The 24,639-nt window shown below is 43.0% G+C and overlaps 1 protein-coding gene across 1 annotated transcript in view; it reads right to left on the bottom strand.

Moving 5' to 3' along the window:
* LOC118412967 (UHRF1-binding protein 1-like) overlaps positions 1–24,639 on the bottom strand; it is a 50,382-nt gene that overhangs the window by 20,761 nt on the left and 4,982 nt on the right. The window contains 8 exon segments of the mRNA XM_035816060.1: positions 939–989; positions 6,403–6,598; positions 7,239–7,397; positions 9,018–9,149; positions 9,377–9,481; positions 12,313–12,421; positions 13,189–13,310; positions 24,439–24,601. Of these exon segments, the coding sequence (XP_035671953.1) occupies positions 939–989; positions 6,403–6,598; positions 7,239–7,397; positions 9,018–9,149; positions 9,377–9,481; positions 12,313–12,421; positions 13,189–13,310; positions 24,439–24,601 (1,037 nt within the window).

Below are 24,639 nucleotides of genomic sequence, written 5' to 3'. Positions count from 1 at the left end.
AGTAATGTGAAAGATAACGCTATCTTCCAGCCCAAGCCGTTTGCTGTAGTACATGTTTGTTTATCACCTGTTTCAAATAAACCCCAAACAAGCTCTACACATGTTCATGACTTTGTATGATTGTGTTTAAGTCTCTTTCAATCTCATAAACGCCCTGCGAGGTTTGGAACTGGGAGAAAAAACATGCCCATGCACAATAATATTCATGCAAATAAACTATCGTCACATGCACAGTTGAATCATGATCATTAACACAATAAGAACTACTCCAACTTAATGAGCTACTGTAACAGACGGTCACAGAAACGTAACGCCAGGCAAAGGGGGAGTTTCTGTAGCAAGAGATTCAGATCATAGAAACAAAGGAAAGTATTGCTAGTTCACCTTTATCCGTGGGGTAACCTATATCCATCGTTTGAAAAAAAACAGGTTATTATTAAGTAGGTATATCAAGTTGACAGACAACTTGGTTTCAAACTGCAATACTTACTATATAAAGATTCTTTTAATAAAATATATTGTAATTTGAAACCAACATCCATCGACTTGCAGACGTCCTTAAACAGCCTGTTTTAAAAGCAATGGATAAAGGTTACCCCTTGGAAAAAGGTGAACTAGTGTTGGAGGTGAAGTTTTTAAAATAACTTTAAATTTAGAAAAATCAGATGCAAGCAAGCAGAGCAAGATTATCAAAGCAAGATCTTGGATAGAAGAAAAAGAAAAGTTGAGAGGAAGACTGAGAAAGAGGAAAGTCTTAGAAGAGAACATCGACCTTCTGTTTGAAATGTGCTGTTAGCATCTTTATTTACCAAAAAACAGTCACATACAAAGTCACAACTGTGCACAAAGGGGGAGGGGGGCAACACATCCTGACCCAACACCATGTTACCGTGACAACCCCGCGGGTTGCCATGGCGACAGACTACACAGTGGTGTACCTTGCTCGGACGGACTGTAGACTTGCCACCAGTGCAACCGGTCCCTTTTTCCTGTCAAGGGTTTTCACACTCAACACTTTTTAGATGCTCGATCTATGATCCACTAATGGTATACTAAGTTCAAAATAATCAATCTATGAACATGGTACATGTAAGTAAAAAAAAATAGGAAAAAAAAACAAGCTTATTGAGTTATATTGTGTGGTTTGTCAGACTTGAGAATGTTTGATAATGGGCATTTGTGATAATGTGCACACCTTGCTTTGTGAATTCAAGAACCAACAAAGTGAATCATCATGATACTAAATATAAACGACATAACAAAGAGACCATGGTACAGCGGCGCTCCCGAAATATACGTCAGTTTGCGCGAAACGTGTTGCGAAATTTCGCAGAACTCACTCCGAAATTTCGCAGAACTCACTCCGAAATTTCGCAGAACGCAGTCCGTAATTTTGCGTAACGCACTGCGAAATTTCGCAGAACGCACTGCGAAAGTTTGGCAACTGTTTGCGTAACGCACTGCGAAATATCCCCCTGCGTAATCGAAACACCCATGCGAAAGCCTTCTACGTAAGAAATCTTACGCAAATTTTGGTCGTTAATGAGCAGTGATTACACAATGCAATCAACATGACAATTGATCGTCCTTATTATCACGTATTCATTGATAAATTGTAGATAATATGGGGGCTGGAAAAGCGTGGCGGGAGCGCAACTCGGAGAACGTCTGACCGCGTGGCGGTGCGGTCCCAAATCATGAACAACATCAAATAAGTAGCCGAATAGATTACAAACAGAAGGGTTAAGAAAAGTCGACGTAAAACTGTTACACGTTCTTTGATTGAGGACCGAAATGACATCGAACAACGCAAGACATTAAGGGTCAATGACCCGTAGATAGCGTACTTGCGTAAACCCAGGATAAACCGACACGAAATCGGCTCTACTCTAACGTTACATCGTCATTTCTATGTAGACGGACTGGAAAACTACGGCAGATTTCACAAGCAAACAATCTAGTCTTGTATCTGATTATCTTAAGTTCTTGAAATGTATGTTAGCAGGCCCAATTTTAGTATTCCGTGACAAAAAACAATCATTGTTGTTGTTGATGTGAAAATCGTGTTTCGCGTAATTTCTTCAAGATGGCCGTCGCAGCAGCAGCAGGAAAACAAGGTCACAAGGGGTCAGTGGACGACTCCACTTTTAAAGTAATATGGTAAAATATGGAAACGTGTATTCTGATGTATAGTATATCATATAGTGATTGTGATATAGGAACGATTTATTTTAATTAAATGAATTTCTGTCAATTAGACACTACACAAAGTTGTTCTTTGGTCAAAGAAATGAGCCTTGAAGAGAAAAGTTTTCTTTCCACGGGACCACTTCGGCATAATGGTACATGCAGACAAGCCAAGCCTTGCGAACAAAGGATTTTGCAAGGCTCCTTGTTTTATTGTTGTGACGATTTTATTCTTAGAAATGACTATGAACTTGTAATCAGTAGTAATTGAAGGTCTAATCTTTGTCGGCAGCTAGAGGCATTCAGACAGCGAAGTTGCTGGTGACTCACGTTGTTAACGTCAGGGTGGCGTTAAAGTTAGCTAGTGTTGAATAATCGTTAATGTGACATTTTTTCCTCTTGAAAGTGGAAATATAAGACATGCAGGATTTGCGTGAATTGGTTATATATTGTATACATGTGTAAAACCATATAATGCCCGTCCATAATTCCTAGATAAAGCTATACTCCTTCGTAGTAGGCATTGATATCTACTTTTCTAGAGGATTAGGATTCAGGTTTTCATCCGCCGACTTGATTTGGAATGACGTTGCTGGTCGTCCAGGGTGCAGGGGCCAACAAAACCTACCGGTTGCTGACGAGCTCCTGTGTCGGAACATCGATGTCAGCCTCTCCTGGTCGTCGGACAATGGACACATGGCGCAACCTTGCTGCAGGGAATTCATCCAACCTGGCAGCGATCCTAGATTACCAGACTTGCGAAGAAAAAGGTGTCTAACCTTTTCCTTCGCAAGTCTGAATATATTCAATATAACGTTACATTATGTATAATGTAAAACGATATCAAAGTTATATCTGCTCGGTCATAACCTGTATTTCTAGCTAGAATGATGCTCAATGTAACGTTATTGGTATTGATATCATATTCATAGCTACTTTTCTAGACGATATCTAGGATTCAGGTTTTCATCGTCTGGCTTCACTTGAAATGACGCTGCTGGTCGGCGGGGGTGCAGAGCCAGAGGGGTCCAACAAGACCTACCTGTTCCTAACGGAACTCTTTGGAGGAACATCGCTGACGGCCGCTCCTGGTCGCCGGACAGTTGAACGAAGGAAACAATACAGGGCATTCATTCAACATTATATTATGTGTTTTAATTTGTTAACTGTATTTTGTCTGCGTATCTGTTCAAACGTGTTAGTGTCATATAGTTTAACTAATATTACATGTACTTCTATGTAGTAAAGCATCGATAGATAATGATTTTGTAAGCCAGCGTAATGGGATTCGGGTTTCTTGCTTGGCGCACTGCTGATCATCGGGGTGCAACTTAGCCAAGGAGACCTACCTGTTCCTTACGGAGTTCTGTTTCTTACGGCATCGCAGGCGGCAGCCCCTGGTCATCGGACAGTCGAACGAAAGAAACAATACAGGGCATACATTAAACATTATGTGTTTAGGGTATACATTCACCTTATGTGTTTTCAATGTATTTATTAACCGTGTTTTGTCTGCGTATCTGTTCAAAGTTCTGTTAGCGTAACTAACGTTACGTGTACATTTGTACTTCTACTATGTATTGGTAGTTGTTTTTATAAGATGGGATTTGGGTTTCCATCCGTTGGTTTCCTTGGTATATTGCTGATCATCGGGGGTGCAGCTTGGCCAAGAAAACCTACCTGTTACGGAGCTCTTGGGTCGGAACATCACTGTCGGTCGCTCCTGGTCGGACAATCGACGCAACCTTACTGCAAGGAACACATTCAACCTTGCAGCGATCCTAGCTTCTGACATCTTGGTTTGACAACTGATACAGATATAAGGCAATAACTATCATAAGCTCTTGGTTTTAAAATGTTGAAATAATAATAAAGAGTTCGTCCATATATTTGAGAAATTGTGTATTTCCAATTCATGCTGCAAGACTGTTGAGCGGGGATTGTATGAATGAGTACAAAAGCCAAAAAAATATACCGCTTGAAAAATAAGGACGCTGTTAGCAGCGGTGACGATCTAGCCCTAATTTAAACGAGTCGTTTATCAATTAGACACTATCGGACTAGGTGCGTCTCAGAATTATTGGTGGTGAGATTTAAAACCAGACCAGTCTAATGCAATGCTGATAATATAAACATCAACAAATGTATACTACATCATATCCCAACATATAGCGTTTAAAACCCGATCGACCATCATCTTTTCAAAATGTTGGAAATACGGTAGGTACATCACTAATATGTGCCGGTGTATGAAGAAACTCCACCTTTTGTCATCTTGGTCCCATCATGTACTTAGTATCAGTTTAAACTGCAACTGACAAAATGTAAATACGAACAACCGAACCAAAAATCTGTATGTCAAATGTTACCGCCTTTTTTTTGTCGCCGCTGTTGGCTGTGATTGGTGACAAGTTGATTGGATCTTGAGTGTAATCGGGCACGCCCTGTCCAAGACGTACATCTGAAGACTGCCGCCATAGCTGCTGCCATGGTAACGGCACAAATAGCGGCATTTCCCATGCGGATCGGGTTACGTGCGTCCTCTACAAATTGTAGTTCTCAACTCGAAAACTTGCTACTATACAGGTTTTAGTCGTGGGGTAAAGGGTCGTTCTCACTGCAAAATTTCAGGCAGCGAAGTGGGAATAAAAAAATCACGGTGCACCAAGCAGAATGTGATTGCGAGACAGTGTTTTTCGCACGCTAATTTTGACGTCTTTACACGGAAGTGCCCCCGTCGTCTTTCCTCCTTGTAAATGTAAGCACACCGAACATTGTCAACGAAGATCGTTTTATCTCGTGAGAACTCCAAGCACACCATTTGCTGACGACGATTCCTTTTTCAACCTCCTTGCCGAGATGAAGCGAATCACCCCCCGCCGAATGTGAAACGAGGATAGCCGAATATAGAAGTCTCCCCGGCTGTTTCTCAGAGCGTTCCAAATTATGGAAGAAAAAAAAAAGAAAAAAAAAACTTTCCCGTAACTTTTATGTGGTAAAATATGAGGAAAATACTGACACATGTTGGTACGCAGATATTGACAAGATAGGAAAGTTCTAAGGCACAAAATTTGTCACCATGACGGCGTGGCTAATAATGAATAGGGTGGCATTGCAAACCAAAAGTACATTTTTACGTTGTATTTTCGTAACTTTACCAAGGACACAGGCCTGTGGTTATTTTATAGCAGTATTACTAATAGCATTTTTGTTCATTTTGTGTGACTTTCATTGAATTTGGTACATGACAACAAAAGGTAGAGGCTAGTAGATTTGTGAGAAGCGACTACCCCGTCCGGTATGTACATGTACTCGTATATGTACTATGCCTTTGGCGCGCCGGCTTCAAAGGAAAGGTAAACAAACCGTGATATTTCTCCGCCCACCTCGCGGGCGGTCTGCATATGAATGCGGCGTGTTTCTACGGAAGTTTCGCAGAATTACGCAGTAGGAATTTGCGTTAGGCTCCTGCTTTTCGCGAAACTCGCTGCGTAACTTCGCAGAATGCCTTGCGAAATTTCGCAGAACGCACTGCGAAAGACTGCGCAACGTCTTGCGAAATTTCGCGGAACGCGCTGCGAAAGAATGCGTAACGCACTGCGAAATTTCGAAGGACGTTTCGCGCAAGTTGACGCGTATTTCGGGAGCGCCGCTGTATAGCAAACTATAGATTCTTAAAGTTCTATTGTCCCCTTCACCTTAAGATTGACTGTGGCATCCCATCTGTTTTACAACATTTTTTTTTCAATTCACAGCACATATATGCTCCTTTTGCAGCTGCTTTGTACAATTTACAGTATAGTTGCAACTGTTTTCTTTTTGGAGACGGATGAAAATTGATGCGACCACAGATGTCATCCATATATCAAATGAACATGGGCCCAGGGCTCCAAATACCTTTTTCTGCATATCTGCACTTGTGCAGGTAACATTGAAAATTAAATGCACCAGGCAAATTTTACCTATAACACTCTTAATTTAGGAAGTATGGATCATACTAAAATTGTTATGGAACCATTGCTATTTTTTTTTAATACTTAATAGGTGGTAACAGCCAATGCAGCTAATAACAATCCACATACACCTATGCTACATCATAGGACACTTTGTATAAAACCCAGTACATGGACCAGTGCAGGTTAGGTGCAGGTAGACTGACATGGCCTAACCCACAAACGAAGGTCCACTGCTGATGTTATAATATGATGTGCCCACCTTGCTCCATGGGGTTGGTGTCGTCACACAGGTGCAGGTCTAGTCGGCGCGTGAAGATGTGGTACGACGTCTCCACCATGTCGTATTTGCTGAAGAACTTGCTGACGGCCTCCAGCTGGGGGTTCCGGGGTGCAGTACCCCCCGCGGCTGCCTGGGGGCGCTGGGACGCATGGTGCTGCGGAGAGGGTGGTGAAGGCTGGAGGTGGGGGGGTGAAAAAAACTTCAATCTGTAGGATACCTTGTCTTTTGGGTTGTATCAAACATTTTTTTTTTGCCTGCTGCACTTCTATATAGCACTAATTAAAGACATGTCATAATTTGATAGACAAATTTAATAGCCCAGCCTGTACACCTTGCGAAAAGTCCAGGAAAGCAAAAAAAGTGTATAAATGCCACAATTTTGATGGGGTCGACCCACTATCATTTGATTTCGATGGACAGTTAGGATTGGTCTGTTTTCAAAGAACAAGCTAATTGGTCATGGCAATCTTTCCACCTTGTTTGAAAGTTCTAAAGAAACTCTGCAGTAATATTGTTGCCCAAAGAACAAGACTGCAAAGTTGTATCCAATGTACCTCACCTGTGTAAAACAAGATGTACAATGACGATGATGATGAAAGTACTGTAGAAATGTTCGCGGTGGATTAATGTTCGCGGTTTTCGCGGCGACCGCTTCACCGTGAATTTAAAACCACCGCGAACATTTTACCATAACAGTAAGAGACTACAGTGCATGGTGCTACCGCGAAATTAAAACCACCGCGAAAAGTCCATTTTCCCGCTACCACGAAATTAAATCCCCGCGAACTTAAATGCATTTACAGTAGCACCCTTACCTGGGATGAGGCATCTCTCTTGTTCTGTTCCGTTGACTTCCTGATGAGCTTGCTGAGAGACTGCATGTAGGAGGCCATGGCCTTCAGCTGGCTGTCCGTCAGAACCCACAACAGGTCGTCCAGGATCAGGTGCAGCTTGGAGGACACAACACTGCAGTCCTGTGTGGGGAGGGGAGCACAACAGTGGTGAGAGACCATCATATAAAACTGTGCTGAGAGACTGCATGTAGGAGGCCATGGCCTTCAGCTGGCTGTCCGTCAGAACCCACAACAGGTCGTCCAGGATTAGGTGCAGCTTGGAGGACACTACACTGCAGTCCTGTGTGGGGAGGGGGGGGCAGAACAGTGGTGAGAGACCATCATATAAAACTGTGCTGAGAGACTGCATGTAGGAGGCCATGGCCTTCAGCTGGCTGTCCGTCAGAACCCACAACAGGTCGTCCAGGATCAGGTGCAGCTTGGAGGACACTACACGGACACTACACTGCAGTCCTGTGTGGGGAGGGGGCACAACAGTGGTGAGAGACCATCATATAAAACTGGTGAGAGACTGCTAGTAGGAGGCCATGGCCTTCAGCTGGCTGCCCGTCAGAACCCACAACAGGTCGTCCAGGATTAGGTGCAGCTTGGAGGACACTACACTGCAGTCCTGTGTGGAAGGGGGGCAAAACAGTGGTGAGAGACCATCATATAAAACTGTGGTGAGAGATTGCATGTAGGAGGCCATGTCCTTCAGCTGGCTGGCTGTCAGAACCCACAACAGGTCGTCCAGGATCAGGTGCAGCTTGGAGGACACTACACTGCAGTCCTGTGTGGGGAGGGGGGCAGAACTGTGGTGAGAGACCATCATACAAACTGTGATGAGAGACTGCATGGTCTGCATCCACAACAGGTCATCCAGAATCAGGTGCAGCTTGGAGGACACTACACTGCAGTCCTGTGTGGGGAGGGGGGCAGAACAGTGGTGAGAGACCATATTATAAAACTGTGGTGAGAGACTGCATGTAGGAGGCCATGGCCTTCAGCTGGCTGTCCATCAGAACCCACAACAGGTCGTCCAGGATCAGGTGCAGCTTGGAGGACACTACACTGCAGTCCTGTGTGGGGAGGGGGGCACAACAGTGGTGAGAGACCATCATACAAACTGTGGTGAGAGACCACACAGCCAGAACCCACAACAGGTCGTCCAGGATCAGGTGCAGCTTGGAGGACACTACACTGCAGTCCTGTGTGGGGAGGGGGGCACAACAGCGGTGAGAGACCATCATACAAACTATGATGAGAAACCACACACTTTTAACTGGTTGGTAACTCTGGGTCTGTTGAGTGTGAAGGATACGTATTTATACATGTACACCCGGGTCATCAAGTCACCTGTTAATAACGTGGGCAAAAAGAAACACTTTCAGTTGTTTTGCTTTGAATGCAAGGCTAAAATCTAAGTTAGTACAGTAACCCACAAAAACCAACATGGGAATCCAACCCTCAAAAGCCTCCAAATTAGAAATCCCACTAGACAAAATCCAACAATGACATTAACCACCCATGCTGACAACCAATCAGCAGTGATCCACCCACAGCAACCTATAGCTACCAACAACAATCCACCCATGACAACCAACCAACCCACCCACACCAACCCACTCATAACAGCCCATCCCTGACTCACATGCAGCTGTTTCTAGATGACGATCCTGATGCCAATCCCCCAACAACAACAACCCACCCATGACAACCCACCCATAACAACCCACCCACGACAACCCAACCCTGACTCACATGCAGCTGTTTCTTGATGACGATCCTGATGCGGGACTGGTTGGTGATGAGGCGGACAGGAGTGGAGACGTAGTTTGTCTTCTCCGTCTTCACAGCGTCAGCCTCGATCCGCAGGGTCTGCCAGTCAATCTCCTGTTCAACAACCAAACAAGACATTCATCACTACATAACTTGTACAGGTATCAGTCTTATCTACAAATGTCAAAACCAAGGGTCTGCCTATTAGTAAGTCAATCTCCTGGACACCAGATAAAAGGAGAGAATAATAGATTAAAAAAGATATCACCCATAATTGGGTGGGTTGACTACTTCCTTTTCGCAGCCAGGGGATTAATGAAAAAACACTCCTCTGCCCTGACCTTGAAAGTGAGCACCATCCCCCTCTCCGTGTCCTTGATCCGGGTCATACGAAGGTCGGCCACCTGCCACTGAGGAGTGGTACTGCGGGCTCGTATTCTCGACAGCTGCAAACAACAAACAACAGTAAACAACAGTAGACAACTTAGAACCAAAAATATGGTAGAGTCCACCAAAATTAGCCTTCATGAATGACGTCAAGCCAAAAGTCTTATGTAAAAAATCATTTTCTGCTAAGGCCATGTTGATTTTATTTTATTGATGATGCCTGCCTTCATCAAGTTTTATCCATTTAGATAAAAACAATTGAAAATCGTACAAAGTAGCTGCAAACTGAGCAAATATGTGCCATAACTCAAATCAAATATCGGAAAACATTACTAATGTTACAGAATGCCAAATTTGGCAGTCAAAGAAAAAAAATAAATGAAGAATCTATAATTGTTCAGTATACCAAACTACACTCGTTTCTTCAAGATTCCTGACCATTTTGGGCAAAAACTATTTTCTTCGCATGCACGCATCAATTTTGGATTCCCAGTAATCCAAATAATCATCCATGGCTTAAGTAAGAATGATATAACAGCCAAAGGTAATCAATACACCAAAGTTTCTGGAAACGCTGCTGCTTGCTAACGATGTTGGTAATTAGCTTCCTCGTTATTCCCGCCAGACATCTTACTTCCACCACAGTTGCTCCGCTAACGGCCGTATTGAACAGTTGGTAATGACACACCAATTAGCTTTTTATTATGTCTGGGTCGTTAGTTCTCAAGCACGTTAAATCTTTCCTGAAGACCCCTCTTAAGGAGAAAAATAATTTGCCCAAATTGGAATCAATTTGAAGAGGAATAAGTTGTCACAGTGGAATCAACATCTTATATAGAAACACAAACATCCTCCAAAGGATTGATTTCTCTATCAATTTCCAGCAAGTCTGACCACTAACATGGCTCTATAACAACAATTTTGTTACAAAGATAGCTGAACTTTGTACAACATATTTTCACTTGCCCCGGGCATACTATAAATGCAGAAACTTTTGCTGTGGTTTTATATCTGCGGTTTTGGCGGTGGCCGCTGAATCGCGAACTTAGAACCACCACAATATTCAGAATACATTATGTGACTACAGTACAGAACAATAATAAATTTGCGGGATAGCGCTACTGTGAATTCAAAGCCACGAAATTAAATCCCCGCGAACTTAAATGCATTTTACAGCAGCTCCCATAAGCCTATTGTACAACGGCAAAATGTACATGGTAGGCCTATAATGGGTTTCTGATTGCTATTACTCATAACTGCTGGGGGGGGGGTGCTCTTATTGCTCAACAAGTAGAGCATGACAGGAAATGATGGTGGCAAAATCATTGGCACCAAATTCTGGATCAAAGCCTCACCAACTTGTTTCCTTGGTGTTGTTTTGTTTTCGTGCATGTGTTTGTTTTGTTTTGTGAAGTTTTGCTCAAGGCTATGTCAACATACAGTATAATGTTATTACTTAGGTAATGACCATTGACCACTAGATCACAATGTCTTGTAGTTTCCGGCAACTATCTTGGCTCAATTGTATCATACTGTGTGAAGTTGTATTAAAAGTCCTCGTTGCAAATCATTAACTCAGAGTGTTGTTTGTATCCATAATTTGGCACTGGAGAATAGGGATGGACGGCGGGAGAGAGTCATGTGCAACAATCATTATCATCATCATTATCATCATCGGTCGTGGCTGCAGTGCAGGCGACTGTAAATGTGCAACCTGCCCATCCGAATGATGATCTTAAGATTTAGCAAGAAGACAGATAAAAAGAGCGCGGAAAGACAACCGTATCTGGTAGGATGCATGGAAGGCGTGGGAGAGGGTCTCACACCAGTGTTGGGTTCAGACCTTACCTGGAAGGATGTGTGGCGTGAGAGAGGGTCTCACACCAGTGTTGGGTTCAGACCTTACCTGGAAGGATGCGTGGAAGGCGTGAGAGAGGGTCTCAAACCAGTGTTGGGTTCAGACCTTACCTGGAAGGATGCGTGGAAGGCCTGAGAGAGGGTCCCACACCAGTGTTGGGTTCAGACCTTACCTGGAAGGATGTGTGGAAGGCGTGAGGGTCTCACACCAGTGTTGGGTTCAGACCTTACCTGGAAGGATGCGTGGAAGGCGTGAGGGTCTCACACCAGTGTTGGGTTCAGACCTTACCTGGAAGGATGCGTGGAAGGCCTGAGAGAGGGTATCACACCAGTGTTGGGTTCAGACCTTACCTGGAAGGATGCGTGGAAGGCGTGAGAGAGGGTCTCACACCATTGTTGGGTTCAGACCTTACCTGGAAGGATGCGTGAAAGGCGTGAGAGAGGGTCTCACACCAGTGTTGGGTTCAGACCTTACCTGGAAGGATGCGTGGAAGGCGTGAGAGAGGGTCTCACACCAGTGTTGGGTTCAGACCTTACCTGGAAGGATGCGTGGAAGGCGTGAGAGAGGGTCTCACACCAGCGTTGGGTTCAGACGTTACCTGGAAGGATGCGTGGAAGGCGTGAGAGAGGGTCTCACACTAGTGTTGGGTTCAGACCTTACCTGGAAGGATGCGTGGAAGGCGTGAGAGAGGGTCTCACACCAGTGTTGGGTTCAGACCTTACCTGGAAGGATGCGTGGAAGGCGTGAGAGAGGGTCTCACACTAGTGTTGGGTTCAGACCTTACCTGGAAGGATGCGTGGAAGGCGTGAGAGAGGGTCTCACACCAGTGTTGGGTTCAGACCTTACCTGGAAGGATGCGTGGAAGGCGTGAGAGAGGGTCTCACACCAGCGTTGGGTTCAGACCTTACCTGGAAGGATGCGTGGAGGGCGTGAGAGAGGGTGTCACACCAGTGTTGGGTTCAGACCTTACCTGGAAGGATGCGTGGAAGGCGTGAGAGAGGGTATCACACCAGCGTGGGGTGCAGACCTTACCTGGAAGGATGCGTGGAAGGCGTGAGAGATGAAGCGGATGGTGACGGAGTTGATCGTCAGAGACATCCCATCCACCACCTTCTCTGCAAAACCGTACTTCGTGTCACCTCTGCAAAATAAACAAACAAACAATAAATAAACACTAACACCTCTTAACACACAAAACCAGTAACAGTAATAGAGCTTATGCATCTCAAAAGACCAGTAATTTAGAGTAAAGACCAGTAAGGTATATCAAATTTTTGCATCCGTTGGTCACTCTCTTATATCTTCCTTCTCAAATATATTTGCTGTCAACACTATTACACGAAAAAAAGCCAAATTATTGTTAACAATTCTGCAAATTCTTTCATATTGATAAAATGGGCAACTCTCTTGTAGCTTTCTTCTCAGAAACATCTGCAGTCAATAATTTTATTAGAAATAAGCTAAATTATTATCTAAAACTCTGCAACTTCTTTGATACAACAAGGAGCAGCATTGCACTGAAAACCACACAGACAAAAATTATCCATGAGAGAAAATAACAATGGATACCTCCTCTCGGAAAGGTTCTTGACAGGGTCTTTAGATAAAGGTACTGACGTTGGACTGTGAGACATCAGAACACAGAAACACAGAGGAACAGAACACAGAAATACAGAGAAACAGAAGACAAAGGAGAGGTATTAAAAGAAAAGAAACCCAAAGAAAGGACAAAAGTGATAAAATTAAAAAACTCAACTACTCAAACTACTTACCCCTAGCTCATGAAAGGTGAGGGGTTGTTGGGTGGGTTAGTTGGGTGACCTGGGTTAGCTGTACTTACCCCTGGCTCATGAAAGGTGAGGGGTTGTTGGGTGGGTTAGTTGGGTGACCTGGGTTAGCTGTACTTACCCCTGGCTCATGAAAGGTGAGGGGTTGTTGGGTGCCCTGGGTTCATCACATGTTTCCATCTCAATGTCGATCTGGTCCATGTACAGGCATATTGGGTGGGTCTTCAGTTTTGTCCACTGGATCTAAGGATGAAAATTGCATGTATTTACAACAACCACTGGTAGCAGTCATGGATGAGCAGCCGGTAGTGTCTCGGGCTTCGCTGACTTGCGGGTGCGGAAGGTAGGGTCCGGCCATCGAGGCAAACCATGAAGTTGAAGCCCAGAGTTGGACTCACTGGACAGATCAGCCGCATGGAAGCACAGTGTATATAATATATGTATGCAGCTCAACTATATTTGCTGACTTTCCAGTGAAGGCATGGCAAAAGTGAGTACAGCACCAAGGACAGGTATGGGAGATTCTTCATCTCATAGGTTTTGTCCTTTTTAGAAATTGCTTGTTAAAAAAAAAAGTCTTACAAAGATAAAGCTTAAGAAGTTTAGTGGCTCCAAGTGAAGGCATGGTGAGTTCAGCACCAAGGACAGGTATGGAACTACGTTTTGATAGGTTTTGTACTCTTTAGAAATTGCTCGTTTAAGTCTATAAGTTTAAGGTATAGCTTAAGAAGTTTTGTAGGCTCCAAGTGAAGGCATGGCAGCTGTGAGTTTAGCACCAAGGACAGGTATAGGAAATTCTTCATCTCATAGGTTTTGTACTCTTTAGAAATTGCGTGTTAAAGTCTTACAAAGATACAGCTTAAGTAGTTTTGTTGGCTCCAAGTGAAGGCATGGCAACAGAGAGGTCAGCACCAAGGACAGGTTTGAGAAATTCTTTATTTGTTAGGTTTTGTCCTCTTTAGAAATTGCTCGTTAAAGTATAACAAAGTGTTTTTGCCAGCTCCAAGGCCAAGTGAAGGCATGGCAACAGCGAGTTCAGCACTAAGGACAGGCATGTACATATTGTACTACATACAGGAACACTGTAGAAAAAACAGGTTGGGCACAAATGGGATGGTCCAATATGCCATAAGTCTTTAACCTTCAAGTAACATAACAACAAAAACACCTGGATAACTCTATTTTATCCGACTTACTGCAAATTTAAGGGAAAATCTATGAAAGTAATTTTCAGCCAGCCCCAGTTTGACCTAAATGTACAACAATGCGGCAACAAAAGCACCAGAAATTATTTTCCTTTTAATTTATTTCAGAAATTCTAAGCAAAAATTCAAATAATGATTCTGCTGAATAAGTATCCAAGTTTCGAACAAGATAAAAAAAAAAAGGAGGAAAACTTAAAAGTATTACTACTAAATGTACATTCTAACTGTGCGCACATTTCATCTGTATTTTCCAGTGTAGCACTATAAATCTGAGAGCCAACAAATCCAGTTGAAGTGGTCTCCGTAAGAGGTTTCTCCTTGCAGTGCCCAAACCCCTGCATTACTGGTACAGGGCGCAAAATACTACCTGTCATATATGTGCAGGTTAATTCAGGTAAAATTGGAGCTGTACAGGTATCTTTGGTATCTACCTGCACCTAACCTGCCCTGGGTTTTATACATAAATGTCATATGATGTAAGTGTATGTGGATTGTTATTAGCTGAATTAACTTCTACCACCTATAGAGTATAGAAGCAAAAAAAGCAATGGTTCCTGACCAATTTTAGTACGATCCATACTTCCTAAATTAAGAGTAATGCAGGTAATTTTCAATGTTACCTTCACTAGTGCAGGTATTCCAAAAATAAGTATTTGAGCCCTGCTGGTAGATTACACTGCTCTTGCCTTACGCTGTCCTGTCAATATTCATGTATAAAAGTGAAGTGCACTTATGCACGACAATTCTATACTGGAGACCCGAATATTGACTGATTGTCTGATATCAAAGAATTTTCACAACAAGACTTTTAATATGTATTGAGGCTTAAAATCACTATGGAGCCGCCATTCCATGGTGATCACAACATTGGGCACTGGCAGGGCTCGAAATACTTCTGCATACTATTGAAAATTACCTGCGCCAGACAAATTTTACCTGCACCACTCTGAATTTAAGTAGTATGGACCATACTAAAATTGATCAGGAACCATTGCCATTTCTTTCTTTTATACTTTATAGGTGGTAATTTTTAATGCAACTAATAACAATCCACATCTACATCGTATGACATTTATGTATAAAACCCAGTACATGGACCAGTGCAGGTTAGGTGCAGGTAGAGACCAGAAATACCTGGCAGGCACATTTCCAGTTTTACTTGCACTAACCTGCATGATGGTATTTCGAGCCCTGGCACTGGTTAAATGATGAATGCTCCATCATTGTTGCCAGATATGCCAGGCTGAGCCCTGGAGTTAAATATGGACTTAACACAAACACACACAGCTCACACATTTCACACTTGTGCACCTAACATGGAGATCGCACAATGACCAGTGGACCTAACAGTGTCAGATAGGGCTGGGTACCGGAACAGAAAATCCAGGTTCAGGTCCGGTTCAGGTTCAGATGATCAGATTCAGGTCCGGACCTGAACCTGGACCTGATTCAGTATGACTCATACCAATGGTCCATTTCACTACAAAGAAATCTGTTTGGTGGAGTATTAGACTCACACTGTCACACTTTAAAACCCTGCAACGATAACTGCACCTGTACGAATGACTGTAAAACTTGGTAGAAACTAGGAGGTTGAAATATATGACTACAAACTCTACTCTGTTTCACTCTTTATTTTCTTCCACCTGCAAGTGCGCATGCCAAAAACGTTTGAATACCTGATCAAACAATATGTTAATTTTCTATTAGGTCCAACATCCGGTCCACCTATTTTTTTCAGGTCCGATTTTTCTGGACCAGTCCAACAAGAAAAAACAGTTTTGTACCGGTACGCTGTACCGATACCCAGTCCTAGTGTCAGATCATAGGGAACTCATATAAGCAATCCATGTTCAAAACATTTACAGTTTCTCTCACTGAATGAAACACAGGAGTTGATGAGAAACAATCTTCACATCTGGACTAGCTTGAACCACACCAACAGCTACTAGTAGATACGTACCTAACACTACAACTTTTGATACTCGCATAATAATGAGTCCTACTGCTAAACTTCTTGATTTCCTACATTCAACAGTGAGAAACACAGCACACAGGTAGGGCTGGCAATACCCTCATCATTGCAATTTGTCAGACAAAATTCCAATCATTCCATGGAAATTTGACAGCAGAATTGGCAAACCAGGGCTCGAAATACCACCTGCATGCAGGTTAGTGCAGGTAAAATTGGAGCTGTGCAGGTATTTCTGATGTCTACCCGCACCTAACCTGCACTGGTCCATGTACTGGGTTTTATACATATTGGTGTATGTGGACTGTTACTGCTGCATTGACTGTTACCACCTATAAAGTAACCTGTACTGGTCCATGGGTTTTATATATAAATATCATATAATGTAGGCGTATGTGGAGCAGTGGATTGTTGCTAGCAGTATTGAAAGTTAACCCCTAAAAAGTATACAAGAGAAAATAGCAATAGTTCCTGAACAATATAGTATGATCCATACTTCCTAAATTCATAGTGGTGTAAGGTAAAATTTGTCTGGTGCAGGTAATTTTCAGTGTTACCTTCACTAGTGCAGGTATGCAGAAAAAAAAGTATTCCGAGCCATGCAAACTAAAAGTAAAATAAGAACACCAATGACAGCATGCTGCAGTCCATAATACTTTAATAGACGGCAGATTTTCAATGGTTAAATTCATCTTTCTTGCAGACTAGGAACGTGGACATGTATGTAAAAATGTTGGATAACATTCAATTTCTCAATCACTCAAGGCCATGTGAGCCTCTCCACAAAATAACGAGGCCGCACGGAAGTCCATGTTTCCCTACACACAGCCTTGACTTTGTACGTGTGAGTGGGAAGTCAACATCACGACACAAGGACCATAGGTGAAAGCTGTAGCATGGCTGAGGCCTAGGAAAAAAAATGTTGTGTTTCCTGTTTCCCTAGGCTACCTACCCTAGAAACACCTGCCATCCCTACACTTTTTTTTGGGTGGGCAGTGGAGTCACATACAATGTAGCTTCCATTTAGAATTTTTACTCAGCCTGCTTTCTATTGATTAGAAGTAAAAACACTGCCTGTCCTATCTAATAAAGAATGAATGTGTCTTCTATGGACACCATTCAAGTTTAACATTGAACGACGCTTACTTAGTGTCCTCATGCATTTCAGTTTACTTTGTTCAACTGTATGTCACACTAAAGTTTTGGCCAGCCTAAAAAAATTACAAGAAAAAGAAAAGATAATACCTAATTACCAACCCTAGTTATTTCAGTTCTGAAACAGGAAACACAAACATTTTTTTTTCAGGCCTGAATCTGACTAATTTAGCAGGCAGAGGCCATGTCCAAGTGCAGAACCCATAGCATGCAAGGACTCAACAGGCAGCAACCCCACTGACTCACAAGGTTTGATCCAGACCTATTAGTCCATGTTCTTCCGAAAATAGTTTCATCAGGTTGGTAGAATATAGGATATAGGAGAACTCTTTTTACACAACCAGCAGGTACTTACATAGCTTACGTTTCGATGTCTCTCAGACACCTTCGTCAGAAGTTCTAACTGGAGTTCTGGATAAGAAAGTCAACCCCAGTGATGAACCGGGACGAGGGGGGATACAAGCTTAGCCACGGATGGGATAATCCCATATGTGGCTAAGCTTGTATCCCCCCTCGTTGTTTTTTCACCACAAAAGCACCACCTACATCGGCTACATATACTATAGCGGTGAGAAGCAGAACTCCAGTTAGAAGCTCTGACGAAGGTGTCTGAGAGACATCGAAACGTAAGCAATTAATGTAAGCAAGGTTTTAGCCAGCACCCGTCCTTCCGTCCTGTGACGGAATTTTGCAGCTGGGGACGAAAAAATTTTTTTGACCATTCCGTCCTCTGTGACGGACAAAAATCGATTTGAAAAGATATTATAAAACTGTCTCCCTTTTGTAATTTTTCATCAAAACAGTTGAAATTGAACAGTTGAGTCTATCAGCAAAATGTACATCTCAAAATGCAGGAGATATTGTTTCAGAGGATCTAGATTTCAAAATTTTCTGGGGGTGCATGCACTCAAACCAACCTAGAAAGGTCACGACGTCTCACACCTTGGGCACTCGATGGGATTCAAAATTGAGGGGACGGAAAATGATTTCAGGCTGGCTACAACCCTGAATGTAAGTACCACCTGGTTGTGTAAGAAGCATTCTCTATTAGTCCATGGTCTGCACACTGATCTCAACATTACTGCCAGAGTTTTAGCAATATAAAATGCTATCAGTGCCAGGGTTGGCTGCTGACCTCCAAAAAGAACCGCCGAACAAGGCCGAAATCCCTAACTTCCAGGGTTCGTGCACTACGTGCACGCAAAGTTGCTAATTCGGGGGAATACGGATATATCTGGCACACATATACATGTCCTGTGTGCCACACCCAGATATATCCGGGTTTGGCAGTTTAAGGGTTAAGGTCCTAAATTGGCAAGGATGTAAATCTGGTTTTCCCATCTCAGTCATGCAGTCAACACATACAAGAACACTTTCCCAATGTGATTATTATGTATGACTGAAGGATGATAGACACAAAACCCAATAGAATCATAGCTAATATCCGTGGATAATTGATTTTACCCATAATTAGCCCTGGAGATAAAGATATAGGAGCCTGTTGTCCATCAATTCTGCCCAGCTCTCCTCCTAGGGTGTGACTGATTACCAGGAATCACATGAGGAACACATATAACAATCACAATCTCTAATTCGCGATAAGGAAACTTATCAGATAAATATCCTCTAAAACAAATGTTAGAAGCTCTCTGACTGGGGAAAAGGGCATGATACACACAGGAGATATCTCCTCTTCTGCATGGTGTAGTTCTCCTGCGTTTCCCCTGTGCTTCGGCTATTGAGCTGAGCTTCGTGAGGGAGTTTTAATACGACTAGAGCCTCACCTCCAGCACATTATAAAATCCAACACAATTATCAGTAAGAAGATTAGGGTTCACGCCAATTTGTGTGGATCAAAGCTATTAGTCCAGTCTTACGCAGTTTGTACTTACTAGAAACATTAAAAAAAACTGTTGTGTTACATGTACCGTGAGTTGCTCACTGAGCTAATATCTTTTTAATGGTTTGTTTTGTATTACAAATGATCATGGGTATGCATATTGTGTAGCTCCAGTCATTCCTGTGCAACAGCTGTGGCCAAATATTCCTATCACCCATTGGCCTTACCACCCACTGGTTACTAGTACTAGCATAACGTGGACAAGAACATTGGATCTTCATTCGTGAAGTCAAAGCAAAAAGATAACACAACTCCACAACTTAGCTTTGATACTGTCTTTCTCAGAGTTGATGGTCAAATAAAGCAGTTCTTCTCACGTTATGTCAGGGAGAGAAGAGCAGCACTTGAGAACACTGTGGGACTAAGGCACGATCTAGACACGGTTTTTCCCGATATCGGCGAGCCAACAACCCCTCGCCGACAGCTTTTTTTCAGCGTCTAGATGGAACTGCAATATCGCCATAAAGATATCGGGAAAATTTCTCCCGAAAGGTCCGGACCATTCGTACATTAGCTTAGCAAGGGTCCCCGATAGCTTAGCAGGGGTCCCCGACAGCTTCCGCATGCGTGTAGATGTGTCCTGACTTTGGGAAGGCTCATTAGCATATAACGCGGGCTCATTAGGCTATATAGCTGTTTATGACTGCAAGCGCCACGGGTGTCCCGCGGCCAACGTTCCAGATCCCTCCCGACACATCCACAGATATCGGCAAAAACTGTGTATAGATTGGGCCTAAGCAGCACTAATTCAGAACAATGCGGGACTTGGTGTGTTCAAACAGTTTAATACATGTACATGTAGGGTAGGCATCACGAGCCACATGTCAAACCATTTCATTATGTGGAGTCTACAGAATGTACAGTGGCCTGTAAGTACATATGCTCATGTCTGAATCATTGCCACTCTGCATCCATGTGTTACACCACACTCGTCCTGTGGCAAGTGCATGTGCTCGCCTCTGAATCATCACATTCACACACACCACACAGGGGCGGATCCAGGATTTTGCAAAGGGGGGGCGCATATGCTGTCGCACCTCAGGTCGTGGCCGAAGGCCACGAATGCGCAGCGTAGCTGCGCGGGGGGAGAGCACGAGAGGGGGGTTTCCCCCTCTCGTTGGGGGGGTTTGGGGGGCCTCCCCCGAGAACTTTTTAAAATTAAGAGGCTCTCTGGTGCATTTTAGAGCCATTTCTGTGCAAAAATAACCAACGAATCAACCCTGACTTTTAGGGCTGAACAAATATAATAAACGAAAGAACACTGATTTTTATAGTTAGCAATCTCACATTCAATAATCATATTTTTGGCATGGGGGAACGGCCATCGAAACATGTCTTGAGCCGGGGGGAGGGCCATTGAAAAAAATGCCTATTAAAACGGGGCCTTAAAAATACAAGCAAAATGTGCCCCTAAAACGCAGGAAATGAAGTTTCAGGTGGTCAAGATTTCAATTTTTCTCTGGACGTGCCTGGCGACGGCTTGCGCCTCCGGCGCCCACGACGCTCTGGCGCTCGTCGCCATCAAAAATCTTTTCCCCTGACAGAAATGTCATTACATTTAGCATAGTCTACCATTAAAGTTTATCCCTCAAAGTGCAGAAAATCCTGTTTCAGATGGTTCAAATTTCAACATTTTTCTCCAGACCTACCTTGCGACGGCTCGTGCGCTAAAAGTTGTGAAAATACGTTGGGGGCGTCGTCGCCCTCAATAATATAAGCTAAAAACCCTACTAGAGAGGCTATTAAACTTAGCTTAGTCTGCCAGCAAATTTGTCCATCAAAAGTTAGGAAAGATCGTTTCGGATAGTCAAGATTTCAAAATTTTTCCGGGAGAGCATGCCACCGGACCCCCTAGGATTACGTCAATATAGTTCGCCCTCCCCATAAGAAATTTGCTGCAGCCGCCTCTGTCGTGTAATTCCATGTTCGCACGAAGTTTACGAAGACTAAAATTGGTATCAATATCAATCCTGTGTACATCTGTTCTTTGTTAACGGAATGGTTCACGGACGGCAACGGGATGAAACATTACGATGTTTACTTTCGTGACGGCGGGCTATCTGCTGCGTGCATATATGACGTAATCATGCATATGATGGCGCGAATATTTTTCGGCAAGTTTGTTGGTTGGCCGAAATAACTTCCGTTTTGGAATGATTACAGCAGTATTGAAGCGGTTTTCGTCACGATATCACTAAAATGTACCCAAGTCTCTTCCAAGTAGAACATTAATTTAGTTTCTTTTGTGTAAATGTCGTACAATGTGTAGTGGAAAAGATTCTTTTACCTGACCCATTTTGCATCAGCCCTTCCCCCGGTAAATATCGTCAAGTCCCTTAGTGGAGACATATCGTAAGTTTGACACATTTTTACTCCTGACATTTACCGTCACAGTATGAATGAATGAATGTTTAACATGTATTGTATCTTGCGTCGCTCAGTCCACATGGGCTAATAGGGCTCCAAAATAGCAAATATAATAACAATATTAGAGTCAGATAAGCGAGTTCCGAAGGAGGGCGGGAGTATTGCCAACGTCCTGGTTACGAAACATTCTGGCTATGCCCGCAAAGATCGACACAATGAGGAAGTAAAAGCGGGAGGAGTGCGCCTTGGTATTGTTGGTTGGCGGCTTTGTATTGTCGCCGCTTCGCTGAAACTATCGCTGATTTTCTGGATTTATTTGTGGAATTCCTTTTTTTTTGGCGGTCCAGCCGAATTTTTTTTTGGGTCCAGCCAAAGGGGGGGCGCGCGCCGGGTGCGCCCCCCCCCTAAATCCGCGCATGCCACAGCCACGTGTCCAACATGACACATCATGTGGCCTCTACAGTAGCCTGTAAGTACATATGCTCGTGTCTGAATCATCACCACTCCGCAGCCATGTGTCTGACCTGACACATCAGGGTTGGACAAGTTTTCTAAAAATCACTTGTCCTATCGGGCAAGCACATAAAAAATTTAGTTGCGAACTTGCCCAAACCAACTTTTCACCTGCCCAAAATTCAACTGACTGTCACTTTTATAAATGCATTTCCACTTCCAGCCTCAATGTTGACCATTGTTTGATGTCGTGACTGTAAAACTTTGGTAACAACTATAAAATCTCACTCAATGAAAAAATCTTACTTGCCCGATCGGACAAGTGGGGTAGCACACACACTTGCCCGAACAGCACATTCACTTGCCCAGGACAATGGGGATAGTGGACTTGTCCAACCCTGCACATTGTGTGACCTCTACAGTGGCCTGTAAGTACAGGTGCTCGCATTTGAATCATCCCACTCTGCAGCCATGTGTCAAACCTGACACATTATCGTGTGGCCTCTACAGTGGACTGTAAGTACATATGCTCATGTCTGAATCATCGCTATGATTGTGCGGACTTCCTCACAATGGCTGGTAATAGCAATTATTAATAACATGCTGATTAAGGACTGATCACATGTACTATCACATGTTCCGCTGCCATGTGTCAAACCGAACCAAGTTGAGATGGAATTCAAAGGTGTTGCAATGATAATGCCGTAAACTACTGTCATGCACTTTGTCTTCTCGGTACCAAACTTTAACGGTCTGAATTAAATGTTCATGGTGAACGAATTGTCATCGTCACCAAGACAAGTTTTTTGTTATCGGTAATGATATTAGTTCACGTTACAGTTGTCACAGTGAAAACCGTGAACATAAAACTACATTGAAAGAATCAGGAATGACAGTAAGTATGCTGATCTTCAATTCGCTGATTTTCCCAGACCCCCTACAATACTCAAGCCTACATCACTTCCCACATGGCTTTGCACAAGATGCCCCTATGCTGTGAAATATCCTGGTGAGAGACCTGAACAAGGCTCAAAACTAATTTTAAGGCAATAGGTGCTCATGTCTTACTTGGTTCATTCACTGGCCTGGCACACACTGATGCACAAAACCATAAAATATGGTGAACAGAAAAAAATATGGGACCCGGTGTAAATAATTAAGAACAAAATGAAATAATTAGTAGAATAAAATGAAATAATTAGTAGAATAAAATGAAATAATTAGTAGAATGTAAAAAAAAAAAAACCTTAAACCATACTGCCTCTGGGTCCCTTTATAACAAAATTCATTTTTAAAGTAATCACTAGCAACAAAGATTTATCATTGTTTCTGACACTTAAATGTTAAAAAAATGCTATGTACTATTACTATTAGCTACAGTATATACTAGCATAATTCCACACAAATATCCAAGCCTATACTCACTCACTCACTCACTCACGGCCCGTAACCTCAGGGGTCGTAGGGGCTCCACGACATCCGGTAGCAGTGAGCTATACTATAAATATTCTAGACACAATTGCATCCAGTCAACCATAATTATTATGTGCCCAGCTCCAATTCTGGCTGCACTTTTGCCCACAGTTTATTTCCAACTCTGCCTGGGCTTTACTCAATTAGATGTTCCAAGCCGTGAGCCGAGCTCGCTCGCATGATCTCAGTTGGTGGAGTCGTGACCAGTGAAATCAACAGGCAACAAACAAGCCAGGGCTCGAAATTCATTTTTGGGATTAGGTGCACTGGTGCACCCAGCTTAAAAAATTGGGTGCACCAAAACATTTTTGGGTGCAACACTTAAATCTAAGTAATGCAAAAAAAACCTAGTAACAAAACTTAACAAATTCTTAAACAAGTAACATGACAGACATTTTCATTATCTTTCTAACACTTAGATGTCAAGAATATGATGTATACTAGTATACATGATATCTTTCCATACATAAACCTCTCTGAAATATCACATGTCTTATTACCTGGCTGGATGTCTAACCTTTAATGACGAATCTTCGAACAAGACCTTCAATTATTGTTTATGTATTGTAACGAAATGGTATCATGCTTGTTCAATATTCTAAAATCTATTCTGGAAAAGGCTACCCTTGCTGACATGCACAGTATAAATGGAAATTGACACTGACATTGACAGGACAATAATGAGAAACAATATTCTAATCTAAACACATAAAAACTAATAAAAGAAGGTAGCAATAGTGTATACAGTGTCTATGATGGAATCTACAGCATCATGTAAGAGGTCAGGGTCACAGGGTCAGTGCATTCACATGTAAGGAACTGAAAATGGAAGACTGCGTGGCTGACCTTGATGGCGACCTTGTTACACGTGGCTTTCTTGATGGTGACCCAAGTCGGCAGATCCAGCACGTCCTGAAGCACGATCTCATCTAGCTCCAGGTTGGCCAGCTCCCCCTCTCCTTTTAGTGTGCTCAGGGAGATCTTATCCACAGACAAGCCTTTAGTAAACCTGCAACACAACATGGACAGCTTTGTTTGTTTGTTTGT

This window comes from Branchiostoma floridae, chromosome 4 (genome assembly GCF_000003815.2).
Source record: "Branchiostoma floridae strain S238N-H82 chromosome 4, Bfl_VNyyK, whole genome shotgun sequence".
Lineage (NCBI taxonomy): Eukaryota > Metazoa > Chordata > Leptocardii > Amphioxiformes > Branchiostomatidae > Branchiostoma > Branchiostoma floridae.
Note: the sequence above shows the minus strand (reverse complement) of the source record. Positions and strands in the feature narration are given on the sequence as shown.